Source organism: Melanerpes formicivorus, unplaced genomic scaffold (assembly GCF_026170545.1).
Source record: "Melanerpes formicivorus ecotype bairdi unplaced genomic scaffold, bMelFor1.0.p_v2 SCAF_2, whole genome shotgun sequence".
Classification (NCBI taxonomy): domain Eukaryota; kingdom Metazoa; phylum Chordata; class Aves; order Piciformes; family Picidae; genus Melanerpes; species Melanerpes formicivorus.
The window spans coordinates 24,693,819-24,708,792 of NW_027142354.1; the positions used below are offsets into that span (position 1 = coordinate 24,693,819).

General features: G+C 38.4%; 1 protein-coding gene across 4 annotated transcripts in view; it reads left to right on the forward strand.

Annotated features, from left to right (window-relative positions):
• The window catches only part of SMOC2 (SPARC related modular calcium binding 2), a 141,493-nt gene that overhangs the window by 42,347 nt on the left and 84,172 nt on the right, over positions 1–14,974 (forward strand). For all 4 annotated transcript variants that reach the window (XM_068153467.1, XM_068153448.1, XM_068153457.1 and 1 more), the window contains exon 2: positions 7,193–7,364. In XM_068153467.1, the coding sequence (XP_068009568.1) occupies positions 7,193–7,364 (172 nt within the window). The remainder of the gene's footprint in view (positions 1–7,192; positions 7,365–14,974) is intronic.

Genomic DNA, 14,974 nt, shown 5'->3' on the forward strand with positions numbered 1-14,974 from the left:
GATTAATTGAGACAAACTAGCTGATTAGAGTGCTCTCTAAACAGCCTGTAGCATGCCGATATTTACACATCATTGAATAACACCAGGCACCAGTACAGACAAGGGGTCATCCAGCTGGAAAGCAGCTCCATAAAGACCTTGCAGTCCTAGTGGGCAGCAAGCTATCCATGGGCCAGCAAAACTAGCTTGGATGTGTTCCTGAGTGGCTTGCCCTAGGTGATCCTGCTTTGTCAGTGGAATTGGACTTGATGATGTCTGGCTATCCCTTGCAAATCCCAACATTCTGTGGTTCTGTGATTCTGAGATTATAGGCTTCATGTGTGGATAGATATATACACACACATATGTATTACTATTTTCTAACTCATTTTTTGTTGTAAACTGGCACAGAGGACAAAATATTTCTAGCTTGGAGATTTCCACATCTGCCCTTCAGGCAGGTATCAGACAGAAACAGCATAGATACATAAATCAATGTAATTCAACACATTTTTCAACAGTGCAAAGCCCTAAGCACAGAGCCACGTTAGAGCATGTTGCTCCATAGCTTGTTAGCAGATTACCTATGCCAGAAGCATGGAAGTCAGACCATTCTATTCAGCATCTTATAGTAAGCAGATGCAGGATAAAGAAATTGCCTTTCAAAACTACAGTCTTCATTAGGCTTTTCAAAGCAAATCAGTAATGTCTGGCATACATCTTTTCTGCTTGTTTTTCCAGCTTTTGTTTGACCCTAAGCAGGTATTACTCTCCTGTTATGCAAGCAGACTTGAACTTCACTATAGATTCTGAAGCAGTCATTTCACTTGGTCAGAGGGAAAGTATTTATGTCAGTTCTAAGAGATCTGCAAAAGCAACAGAACATAAACCTGTTATCAGTATGTTTAAATACCTTGTGTCAGTGGAGGATATATAGGCCCAGTGGAAACTGAAGATAGGTTGAAAATTTCTCATGAACAGTCCAAATTCATTAACCTGAATTTCTTCTGATTTCCTTGTGTATGGACTGCAACCTAATCTCATAGAAGAGGGTGGAGCTTGTCTTCAGCATCAAAGAAGAAGCAGTTTCAGGGTCTTCAGCTGTAATAGGAAAACTTACATTAGAGCAAAGAAAACATAAGTTCAGGATAGTTATGAGTTATGCTTTGTGTGCAGCCTGTTTGTGTGAATTAGCTCTACAAGACTGCAAGTACATTTTCTTAGATTTTAGCTGAACCAAATTATACAAAGATAATAAACCAAGACATTATGGAACACTCCTCTACCTTGCTCAGATTAGCCAGAGAGTGGCCTCTGACCAAAGACAATCCACAGCTGTGCACTACATTGTGAAATGTAGAGTTTTGTGTATCTGTTTAAAAGGCTGTGAGCCAGATTCAGTAACTAAATTTTGTGCTTCATCATAAATGCATCTGCTGTCAGCTTTTTCTCCAATGGAGAGAGATGTCTGCACTCCCCATGACAAGACTGTAAGAGTGGTGTCAACTCTTCTACTTTCTTGCATGAACAATTTGATGTGTAGATGTATCTAGTTGTTGATTCTCTAGTCAGGCACTATTTACTCCCAGTATACTCTATGATCTGCTTAAGTGGAAAGAAAGTTGATTGCTGTGAATGTGGTTTCACAGATGGTTTCTTCTGAAGACCTTTTCTTGCCTGGCTGTGAAAAAAGACATGTGATGGCAGGATGTAGACCAGAAAGCATGACACTGAATCCCTGCATGAAAATGAAGTGTGTAAGGTAAAGAGAAGATACATGTTATGCCATAACAGTGAACAAGTTTATGAACATGTTATGTGGTTTAACAGCACAGTAAAGAAACCATCAAATGCTTACTCTTAGGTACTGGAAAAACTTTCTCATGAACTGCAATATGATGCTTATGGTTGAGGAAATAAGCATCCTGCCAGTTCATAGCTCAAATGTGGGATCAGTGACAAAAACAACACTGAAAGATAAAAGCAGAGCGGAAAACAGAGCAGAAAAAATTTTCCCCAGTATAAGCAAGGCTTCAAGTATTTACTACTACATACTCTGACAATACCTCTGCTACCAAACTCCAGCAACAGAGGAAAAATCTCTAGGACTGCCAGCAATATAGGGGGACACATTTCAATCAGAGCAGAGTTAAGAGGCTTTGGTGTGTGAGATGATGAAGAAAAGTACTGGAAATGGATGATGTCTGAAACACACGGCAGTAAACAATATTTAGTCAGTACTTGTATCTGTCAAGTGGCACATGCAGCTGAGGTAAACTTAAGACATTTTTCTTCTCTGGTCCATTTATCCCCCTTTATTCTCAGAGATACCACATGAGAACTGAAATCAGGATCTAGTATAGAATAGTAGGCCCCTTCGAAATGTTGTAAATTATACTGCATTCTAAATGCTGAAATAAGTTTGTAAACATTTTTCATTGTTTTGAAATATAAAGCAGAAGATAAGTTAAACAGCTCCAGTTCAGTGGTCATGCCTGTTAATCTGTATCATAAATTCAAATTTGTAATATAAAACAATTTTCTGAAACTTGACTAGGCTGGTTTCTGTGTTATTAGGGCCAGGAGCACACCTCTGTTAAAAGTGGTTTGTTGTTAAATAGGGTTTCACCATAATTGTCCAGTTTTTGCTGCTCCTCAAAATACTTCCACCTCAGGTGGATCAGCTATTGTTGGCTTAATCTCAGTTGCTACAAGCATTTGACAGAAATGCTGCTTTAAGCTTGTCTCCTATTGAATCTCTTGTTTATAGAATAACAGATTTATTTCTTAAAGACAGAAACAGGTGAGACAGTATTCAGTGTGAGTCACCTTCCGGTCCATCTAGAACAATGTACCATACTGTTTTAAAGAAAAGAATATTTTCACAGGAAAGTACAGCTCTAAGATGTGCATCAGTACAATCCCAGTTTTTGTGTAACTGACTCAGCTTATTCCTGTTTAAACAAATAGAAAATTCCATGAGAAATCCCAAAGCTCTTGTTTGTTTCAGCATTTCTGTTTTGACATACTTATCAATTTGCTTGGCTATGTGGGAGCAAGCAATGCTGATTTGGGCTTATATCATCTTATGCTGCTGTAGTAAAAGATAACAACAGTGCATTTTCCAAATGTCAATCACACTTTCTATCTTTTTCTAAAAGTACATTTGCTAATCTTGCTTTTTGCTATCTTTTTCACAGTTGCTTGCCTTTTTGTCCTTCCTGCTCTTAAATCCCTCAGTTACAAGAGTGGTAGAGATTGTTTAAATGTGCAACCCAAATTCTCCAGTGAGGTTTGGCTAACCAACAAGCTATTCAAGTGGTTTTGTCTCCTGGGTATGTCTTCTTCCTCTACTTTTCCAGGTTGCTTGAAGATCCTTGAACCTGTAATTTACTCTAACCTTCTCTAAGACTTTGGAATAATAAAATTCTTAAATAAAACTCTTTAGATAAATGCCCTTTACAATATATTTTAATCTGTGAACTATCATGCTCTCAAGGGAGCGGCTTTTATTCCTCAGATGATTAAGAGGATTTTCTGTCCACTCTGTTACTGTGGGTTGTCCACTGTGGTCTGGCATACCCATCTTAACTCCTGCAACAACTCAAAACAGAAAGATGAGAGAAGTCTGGGAGAAGAATGGGACAGAGCAATTGTTGCTGTGTGTAAACTTTTTCTAGTGCCTGGATTAAATTTCCTGATCTCCTGCATGAATTTCTGGGGGTCGCAGGATCTTTATGAGCTTTTGAAAAACAGTTCTCTGCTCAACATGGATGGTACTTATACCTGTGAAAAGGTTTCCCTCAGGTTTCCCTCAGGTTTCCCTCATATCCTTACTTGACAGAATAGGAAGAGGGAGACCACTTGACTTGCCAGAACCAAATCCAAAAGTGTTGTGAGGCAAAAGAGGGTGTTGGATCCAGTTTTTGTGTCAAATGCCCCATGCGGTCCATTTTTCCTAGAAAAGCCCTTTTAAGAAATTCTACCTGTGCCTATGGCCAGGGTCCTGCAGGCGCCTCCCAGGAAAAAACAGGAGCTCAGAATACCTTACCTGGGTAAGCTCGGGATGATTCGAACATCTATATGACAACACCTTGCACTGAAGCTCATCAGGACACCCAAGCAGGCCCTGGAGACAGCATAATTTGGAGATTGATTAGAATTACAGCAGCCTTTCTTCATTGTTGCTCATTTTGCAGGTAAAGGGAGATGATTTCATTTTTTATCCCTTCCCACTCACAGCTCAGCTAATTATTAATTACAGAAGGATCTATAAAATAATACTAAAAATAGGGTGAAAGGAATGTTTCTTTTCCACTGTGGACCTATATAACTAAAGTCCAAGAAGAAAGGTTTGGGGTTTGTGTGTAATTTGTGAGCAATTCGCTTCTGAAGCTAATTATTAAGATGAAAGCTTATTTTAAAATGTCAGGAAAAGGATTCTTTCATTTTTATGTTGCTATGCCATTAAAATATAAAAAATCTGGTCAAAATTCAACGATATAACTATTATTTTAAAGTGACACCTTTAAGATTGGGTCTTCATTTTCAGGCATACTTTCCAGAAACACTTCTGTATTTCCTCACATTAAGGGATAGGAAATGCAAATAGACCACAGTTTAAGTATGAAGATTATGGAGATTTATGACTCTTTTTATACACTCTTTTTCGGTGTGTGTAATAAAATGCAGGGTATGTATACATAGCAAATGTTTCCTGACATCTTTTTAGCTTGTACAACTCTTTGCTGCTCAGATACTACTCTTCTTTTTTTGCAATTTTCCTCCTAGCAGCCTAATCTGAAGTTCAAAGTCTTCTCTACCTGAGGTTTATGATTATGAAGTAGCAACAAAGAAACCAGTGATTTGTTTTTGTGGTGACCTTTTCTCAAATGTCTTCTAATGCTTAAGAGAAGGACTGTCTTTCAGTAACTGTATGCCTTGCTTAATTTTGAGCTTATTCAGAGACTCCAGAAGGATAAAGAAAATCATTTGAGGACTTAATGAGTTCATCTTCTCACTAGTATTTTATTTTCAGAATCTCAGAAGAGAAAATAATATTTTTGGGTTAGACTGATTTTGGATGGCATGCAGCAGCATCAGAACCAGTTATTTTTTTGTCAACATGTTTCACAGTGAGCAGTTCCTGCTTTCCACTGTGCCAAGGACAATGCTGTGTACATGAGCTTTTCCTGCAGTATTGGAGCTGGAGGGCTGAACAATTAGACCAGGTTCTATGTAACTTCATGGCAGAACTAGAAAGGGAAGGCTCTATTGAAATTCAGAATGGGAGCAACCTAAATTACTTCTGTCAGCCTACTCACTGACTTCTGGAGGTGATAACGTTGAATTTCTGAGAGAATGTGTGATGCAATGGACATAATTGTCAGTGTTTGAGTAGCAAGGGTCTTGCAGGGGTTTTCAATGTGAGAAGAAGATGTGAAGTACCCTGTCCCAGTCCATAAAAAAATGCTGTAGCCCACAAGTCACCCACACTGGTGCAGGGTCAGCTCCCAGACACCATGGTCCATGGTCATCCCATACCGGGGCATGGATACCTATGAGGGTTTGTAGTCATGACCAGCACATGCAGGGGCTCAGACCATGCTCAAAAACAGCACTCAGAAGTTTTTGTTGCTTGATAACAAATGTAATAATTTTATCTGGTTCAAAACAGGTTTACATACAGCACATAGCCTGGCTCAGATTTTCATCTTTCTGCTCTCCCATGGTAGGACACTTTGGAATGACAACTGAGACTCCTAGAATCATTTAGGTTGGAAAAGACCTTGAAGATCATTGATTCAGACTGTAAACCTAACAGTTCCAAGTCTACCACTAAATTATGTCCCTAAGCACCACATCTACAAGTCTTAAATTCCTCCAGAGATGGTGACTCAACCACTTCCCTAGGCAGCCTGTTCCAATGATTCATAACCCTTTCAGTGAAGAAATACATCCTAATATCCAATCTAAACCTCTCTTGGTGCAAGTTGAGTCTGTTTCCTCTCTTCCTATCATTTGTTACTTGGAAAAAGAGACCAAAACCAACCTCACAACAACTTCCTTTAAGGTATCTGTAGACAGTCTGTAGACAGGCCTCCCATCACCCTCCTTTTCTCTAGGCTGAACAACCCCAGTTCCCTTGGACATTTCTCATAAGACTTGTTTCAATTCTGTTGCCCTTCTCTGGACACACTCCAGCACCTCAATGTCCATGTGGTGAGGGGCCCAAAACTGAACACAGTATTTGGGATGTGTCCACATCAGTACAGATTACAGGGGGATAATCAGTTTCCTAGTCCCGCTGGCCACATTATTGCTGATAGATGCCAGGATGCTGTTGGTGTTCTTGGCCACCTGGGAACACTATTGACTTATATTCTGTCATCTAGCAACCAATATCCCCAGGTCCTTTTCTGTGGGGCGACTTTCCAACCACTCTTCACCAAGCCTCTACTGTTGCATGGGATTGTTATGACTCAAGTATAGAACTCTGTAATTTGTGTTATAAAAATGGTCTCAATGGAAAAACTGCAAGCTTGGCCTGTATTTTTATGTGCAAGCATATGCAGAAATACAAATATTTCTGTTAAATATATCTAAAATGCCCGGGTTTTTTGAGGAGTGTTTAGTTTTTGAATATGAGTGTTGAAAGAATAAATTATTTGTTGTGTTTCATAAGGTGCTTCACCAGAATCTCCTTGCTCATTTTCTCGTCTGACCTTTTGTGCTGAGGCCATTGGAGTTATGGTTATAATTTTAGATGAGTTTTGATATTAAAAATCTTATTTGGATCTTAGAACAGACTTTTCAGCATTTTATTGTAGACTAGTTAATGCATGGCTAATAAAATAGTCTCCATTGCCATCTCAAATTTGCTGTGAAGAACATTTCTGCCGTCACCGTTTTTGCTCTAAAGAGTCCAAGCCACTGTTTTCAGCTTCATAATGTTTGAAGGAGATTCAGAGATTTCCTGATTGTGATGGTGGATTTAGTGTATTTTACGGAAATGTTGTAATCACTACCATTACAAAACAGCAGCTGAATAACCCCAGATACGATGAAACAGCTTGCATTTGAATAGGCTGAAAAGATAGTTTTCTTTTCATTTTTGGGTAATATTTGTGTATCTTCCCTGGGGAAGGGGATCACAAAACAGTTTCCACAAGGGAATAGAATACCTACAGCATTAATATTTTTTTTTTTCTAGTTTTTGAGAGTTGACCAAGACAAAGACAGAGAATGCAGCCTGGACTGTGCAGGTTCCCCACAGAAATCACTCTGTGCATCTGATGGAAGAACTTTTCTATCACGCTGTGAATTTCAACGAGCAAAATGCAAAGACCCTCAGTTGGAAATTGCCTACCGGGGGAACTGCAAAGGTAAACAAATCTTGACTTTAATGAAAAATAATAGACTTAAGTGTCTGTGTGTTGAAAACTAAGAGTGATATACATGAAGAGTTTCCTAAAAGCAAGTAGCCTGAAATCCTTTTTGGTAATCCTATAATAATATGCTACATAAAGGTAACGCTTATCTATTATCATATGCAAAAATATTGCTCTTCACCCATTTACACTACAGGAAGTCACTATTAAGGAAATTATAAGGTTAGGTCCTTGTTCTGAAGGACCATATCATTCGCTGGTGGACTTGTAAAGGCATAGCCTAAAACTGTCACAAATTCTAAAAAATGTTATCTCTTACTGTCTCTTGTCTACTGGAGTTTGCTATTTTGAGTCAGAGATGGTCAAATTCAGTCTTGTGCTTCCTAACTGCAACCATTTATTGAGTGACAAAAAAAGAAGAGGGGAAGAAAAAAATAAAGAAATAAGTAATATTTTGATCCCTCAGAAGCCTATCCTACCTACACCATCCCCTGTTTTACTTCTGATCCCTGTTTAGAGAAACTGTGCCACCTGCACTTCAGTTCCAATACATATAAAGTATTCAGTTAAATCTTCCCTTTTACTTGTCTAGTGCTAGAGGGCACAGCTCCTTGCTGAAGTGTAAGTTGACTCCAAACAGCTCTTCCTTCTACATGTAAGAATAGAAGTGGCTGTAAAGATTTACTTTCCCTTGCTCTCTGTCCAAAAGAGAGGGTTGAGGGGAACAGAGAAAACCCCTGGGACCACACCAATTCAATCTCTTTGAGGCAATTTTCCGCATCATCTCTCTCCAGAAAACCTCTGAAGCATCAAGACTGCTTCAAAGAGACATTCTATCTCATTTTCTGCCTAGATGAAACAATATACTCATTCTTCAGCTCTTTCATTATAAGCCATTGTATTAGCTGATGGATCTATTTACTTTTGTGAACAAGGACAGAATAATGAAGCTACCTGAGCCAAAGCTTTTGTTACACCTGTGAACAGCAGAGAGATTTAGTGTGCCCTTTATATTTGATAATTTTATAAACTGGAGCATTATACATTTTTATGTAAAATAGCTGTGAGTTTCTTTCTTTCTTTCTCCCTTCCTTCCTTCCTTCCTTCCTTCCTTCCTTCCTTCCTTCCTTCCTTCCTTCCTTCCTTCCTTCCTTCCTTCCTTCCTTCCTTCCTTCCTTCCTTCCTTCCTTCCTTCCTTCCTTCCTTCCTTCCTTCCTTCCTTCCTTCCTTCCTTCCTTCCTTCCTTCCTTCCTTCCTTCCTTCCTTCCTTCCTTCCTTCTTTCTTTCTCTCTCTCTCTCTCTCTCTCTCTCTCTCTTTTCTGTTACCACATTGACAATATCTTCTCAAGATTCATCTGTGACGATGAATCAAATTGGCCTGTTGGAGATGTCCTCAGTGACACTGGCAAATTTTTCTGCAGTCACCTACTGCAGCTTACAGAAGTGCTCACTTGATGTTTATTAATGAATAGTGTTATGAATGAAGAGTGTCAGTGCAATTGTAGACTTGGTATTAGACACATTAGGCAGCTAAGTATTGATAATAGCAATAATGTCACACACTCATCAATCAGATGCTTTTAATTCTTCAGTTAAATAAATGAAAACATCACTCTAATATTTATATTTTTTCCCCTTTGATTGGCAATAAATGCATGATTACAAATAATACACTTGGTCAATATCATTGAGACCAGTGCTCTTTTAACTACTAAGTAGTATTCAAGTCTGAAGTGGCCAATTTATTTTTTCCTACCCATAGATGCAGTTGTCAAAAATATTTAAAGCTATAAGAATAAGTTTTAGAGCAGAAAAAGATGATTTGTTGGCCTAGCTGCAGTTTAAGTTTTATCTTCTTTTTTACTTTTGATAGTCTCATCAAACATTCTTATGAAAAAGCTAGGTTCATTCCTAGATTAAGACTTCTTTTGAGCCAGTTGCTTTTGAGTGGTGAAACTTCTTGCTGTAGGTGATGCTTGACCAAAGAGCAGAGGGTTGTTTCAGTAGGGCTAACCAAAAAGTAATGGTTCCATTTCAGGGCTACCTTAAAGGTTTCAGAATTTGCTTTTGCTCTGTGTTGGAATGAAAGCAAATCCTTTTGGAAGTGTTCATCTCCATTAAAACATTGGTGTGATGGGTTGAAGTTTCTCCCCAGCATTAACTTTTAGCCAGACCAACACAGTTAGAAGCAAATGAAGCTGTATTTGCAAGCAAAAACTACACTCTACAATGGAATGTAATGCATATGTGCAAAATATACAGTATTTACAATATTAAACGGATATTTACAATTAGCAACCAACACAAACCCTGCCCCCTGGTCAAGAGAACAGGGAAGTCGTTCTTCCCCCCCCCCACCCCGTGAGCCTCCCTGTCCCAGAGAGAGAAAGAAGGTGAGAGAAAGCAGTGGGTTAGACTTATCCGAGGCCAGCCAGAAGCACATTATCTCTCTCCCGAGCAAAGCAAAACAGTCAAGATAAGAAGAGAAGAGAAAAAGAATGTGAAAAGGGAAATGTGAAGAATTGTTATGGTGCAGTTCCTCTTATCCCAGACATATATTCAATTAATTTGTTTAGAATAATCTTTTGTTTTCCTTTTTACACCCAATAGTGATTTATTTGTATTTTTCTACTTTTCTGTTCAAAGTGTGCAGCTGAATTTTAAAGGCATAGCCTAAAACCACCACAATGGATTTTGAGGCAAGTTTTGAGGTTGCTACTGCAGGATAAAGGTATAGAAACAAGCATATTTGCACAAGGAAGTTATGAAGGCAGAAAAAAGGTGATTCTTGATATAGAATTCGCAGTGTCAAATCTATGTTTGAGATTCATCCATCATTGATCAGAAAAGGCAGTATGAAATCAGTATCTGTCTTCTCCAGTTTTCTTCTTGGGTGAAAATCTCTTCATATCACAAAAATCTTATCTGAAAATTATGTATTTTCAGGTACCACTTTTATTAGTTGAAAATAGCTTTTTCTTCAGTTCAGCCTATTCACTGGAAAGGTAGACATCACAGTCTGAGTACTTTCTTATTTACATATTCATAACTGTGATTTCTATTTACAGAGATAAGGGAGTTTTGGTGACTGCTGGGCTCGTGGCTGCATTCTCTTTGCCTTTTTTCCTGAGAAAGCCAAATTTAATTTGAGTATCTTTTCTTCTTGTGACCTATCCTCCACATTTGCCTTATGTATTTGTTTTTGATCACTTAAATAATGGAATTGCAAAAGGATAGTTTGCTTTATATATGCTTGCTTTTCTGTTTTAATTCAAGTATTGTATATAGCCACAGTGTTCATTGCAGTTAATTCTTTATCATTGAAAAGAATCCCATTTTTAGATCCTGGATCTTAAAACTAAATGACAAAAAAAGTGGAGGAATTTAAACCATTTTTCTTTCTCTTGCACTCTCATTCTTCTAGTTTCTGATAGCTGCAACAGAGATTAAAACAGCTTAAATAAATATGAATATGAATGAACTCTGAACCTTCCCCTAAATTCTGAAAAACAACTAAACTATGACAAAATAATATCAAAACAGACTTCTGATAGTGGCTTTTTATGAAGACATTACAAAGCTTTTTTTTTTTCCCCAGTCCACTTCCAGACACTGCTGGAATCCATTGCTAAACTTGGAAATTGTCTAAGAAGTTACAATCCCATAAAACTTACAGCCTGCTTTTGCATTTCCAAGAGTCTCAAATAATCTGAGCACACTGTAGATGAACATCTATATTTTTGGATACTTTTCCAAGGAAAATATAAACTGTGAAATTCTGGAGATTTGCCACTTGCTTGACACAGACGCTTACTGTGCAACAAGATTATGAATCTAATAAAAAAATGTATGTTGACAGCTGAGAAATATTATTTGTGTTAGGGGGACTGTTAAAATATCACCTGTGACGGGGATCCACTACATGGACGCACAAATGCTTCATAGTAAATCTGGCACAGCACAGCCAAAGAAACAAAACATACAAGAAGTGGAAAAGCAATATTATTGCTTTTAAACCGGTCAGAAAGACACAGAGGCTGTGTCTACAGTAATTAATTAACCAGAGCCAGGACACAGTATATCTGCCTACACTGCTAAGCTGGTAGAGTGCTCCCTGAGCACAGGCCAGCTAACACTTTCACAAGGACTGTTATGTACATTGCTCATGGGGTTTGTTGTACCATGGGTTGTTCTCAGAAGACAGAATACATGGAGCCACAGGGAGTGGAGACAGAATACATGGAGTCACAGGGCTTTAAGGCTTTCAACCTGCAAACCTATCTTAGCTGCTCATAGAGGACTGTCATGATACATTCCATGGTAAATCTGCTCCTATGACTAATACAGAATTAGGCACGAGTCCCTTATTCAGCCATACTCAGCCTTGTTCCCCCCCACTACAGCTGTTGAGAATAGGACTAGACAGCTCTGGATGTCAGACAGGAAGGCAGTCTGGAAGCACTGAATGATAATGCACTTAAAAGTACCTTCATTTCCCCTTCTTATTCCTTAAATAACACTAAGAATACGTCTTTCCTTTCTCTGTTGTTGTTGTTGTTGTTGTTGTTTTCTTAAGTGAATGTAGTAGATGCGTAATTGGTTCATTGAAGACTTACATGCTGAATTTATTAAACTGGCTCAGTGATAATATTTGATATTCTAACACTGGTTCAATGGAAAAACAGTTTCACATGTAGAGTCATGTCAACACACCTCTTCCCTAACCTAGAGTTCTTGAAATACCTTAGCTGAAGTGCTTGGGCTTCTTGGCTTCTCTACCAATACTTCACTAAAATGAGAATATAATGGATGGAGGTTTGATATAATTGTTGGTCACTGTAAAATGGAGCTGTTCTATTTACTTGTCAGCAGCAATCTGGCTTTACTAGACTTGGGACACATCTCTGAGTGGTCTATACTTGGCAATATAAGGAACTTTACACAGAGTGATACTTAAGTTGTGAGTGACTTGGCAATTAATCTGGCTGGCATTCAGAGTATGTGTTCAGTAATTGCAGGGGTAGCCCCAGCCAGGCCTTGCTGCTTCATGAGTGCACCAGGGGTAGCCCCATCACACAAGGTAGGGTTACTGTTATTTCACAACTATGTTGATCCCCTTTCTCCATTGGAAACCTTAGGTAGCTCATGTTTAGCTTAATTCATTTATGGTATCTTAAAGAGCTTGGTTGTTTAAAAATGTCATTCTTTTATGGGCTATCACAGACGTAACAAAAGGTACTGGTTTCATTATCACCATTGACATAAAATAACCCAAAGAACTAAAGCACATGAAAATGTGAGAGGAATTTCCCATAAAGAAGTATTTTACTACTTGCTATTTACTTTCCTTAAAGAGGGAAATACCCAGCATTTGTTTCATTAAAATGAAGCTTTCACCAATAGTGAAGTTTCATTCATTTGAATTGCTAGTAGAATGAGTTAATGAATGAATTGATGACATGACTGAATGATTTGAGATGTTACATGTTAAGGTATGTTCCTGCCCTTGGATGAACATACTGATATGATTTTCCCTAAGTGAAGAGAAAGACAGACATCACTGGGCAGTAATTGTTTACAGCTCCTAAATTAGTCACCATCCCATAATTCACGAATCTGAGCATCCTTTGGGGAAATGCTAATGTTGCCTCTTAGCTAAAGAACTGAGTTGTAAATGTTGCACATTGTTTCTGAGTGTACATTCTTCCCACAGAGACTTCAGTCAAGCTCTGGTTTGTCTGTGAGCCAGGTGTTAACTTGACTTGTGGTGGCAGTGGCTAAGTATATCCCTTAGGTCAGCATATGAGCATAGACATTGACTTGACCAGTATACCTGCTGCCTGGCAAACAGTCCTGTGGGATGCATATAGGAGACAGAATATGGTTCTGAGATATTTCGTTCTGACAGACAAAGTGAGTAGGTTCAGCCTCAACCTCATTTCATTTTTGAGCTTTCACTTATGTGTCCAATTGTTATGTATCAAGCCACTGGAGTAAAAGTGTTAACTTGGGAGACAAAATATTCAATATCTTACTGAACAAAAAATATCTACATACAGAAGTTATAATGTTACATGTATTATCTGAAAGCAGCTTCTGATTATGCTTTATAATAGGTAATTAATGAAAGTCGTAAGTATGTTTGGAATATTTATTGTGGAATGTGTTTTTCTCTTTTAAGTGTGGTTAGTGTTACACTGAATATAGGACAAGTAAAACTGAAATAGCACTCACAATTTGCTGGAGGTTGAATTTATCTCTTTTCAAAATACTCAATTTTTCTTGATAATATTTCTCCAAGCAGAATTTGCCAAAGCCAGACTGCACAGATTAAAAATGTACAATAACATTTTTAATCACAAAAAAGCTGTCTGTTTTTTGGAATTAAGTATTCACTACTACAATTTTTAACAAGTAACACAGAAACTACTTGTGCTAAAACAATGATACTGCACTGAAGAGTAGGAACCACGGATAGCTGCAAGCATTTCCAGATTTTCAGTGCAAGCATTATAAATTTGCCATATTAGACTTCTCCAAACTGCTTGTCAAATCTCTGTTCTGCTCAAAAAGCTTAGTCTGGCCTTTGGTGTGTAGAAAATCAGAATGCTATAGCTTTATGTGTTCTTTAAAATGCTTGATTCATTTCTAGTCCATCTGTATCTCTCCAAATATGACTCTTAGAAAATTGAGAGAAATATTATTGTGCCAATAAGGAATCCAGCACAGAATTCTTTATTGTATCTTAGAGCTAAGCTACCTAATTGTTTAAAAAAATGTAAAAAGAAAAGAGAAAAGAAGGGGAAGGGAAGGGAAGGGAAGGGAAGGGAAGGGAAGGGAAGGGAAGGGAAGGGAAGGGAAGGGAAGGGAAGGGAAGGGAAGGGAAGGGAAGGGAAGGGAAGGGAAGGGAAGGGAAGGGAAGGGAAGGGAAGGGAAGGGAAGGGAAGGGAAGGGAAGGGAAGGGAAGGGAAGGGAAGGGAAGGGGAAGGGAAAGGAGGGGAGGGGAGGGGAAGGGAGAGGAGAGGAGAGGAGAGGAGAGGAGAGGAGAGGAGAGGAGAGGAGAGGAGAGGAGAGGAGAGGAGAGGAGAGGAGAGGAGAGGAGAGGAGAGGAGAGGAGAGGAGAGGAGAGGAGAGGAGAGGAGAGGAGAGGAAAAAAAAAGAAAAAAAAAAAAAAAAAAAAAGAAAAAAAAAAGAAAAAAAAAAAGAAAAAAAAAAAGAAAAAAAAAGAAAAGAAAAAAAAAAAGAAAAAAAAAAAAGAAAGGAAAAAAGCCAGGAAAGAAATCCCACACTACTTACTTCTGCTAGGTGTCAAAAGAGGAGAGTTTAGGCTAAGATCACTCCGCTGTTTTGCTTGAACCCAGAATGTGGCAATACAAACAAATACTGAAGAGGTCATTCAGCTCTTGTCACAAAGCAGCAAGTCTTTATGGCAGTGTCAGGCTAAATGTCTGTGCTGACAACCTTTTCAACCCAAGAGATTTCTAATCTCTACAGCTCTGAAACTGAAACTTTGAGCATGATATGTTTCCTATCACTACAGGTTCCAGCTACTTATATGCTTTGTTGGTAGATACGATCAGTTCTTTGGACTACACCTTGACTTA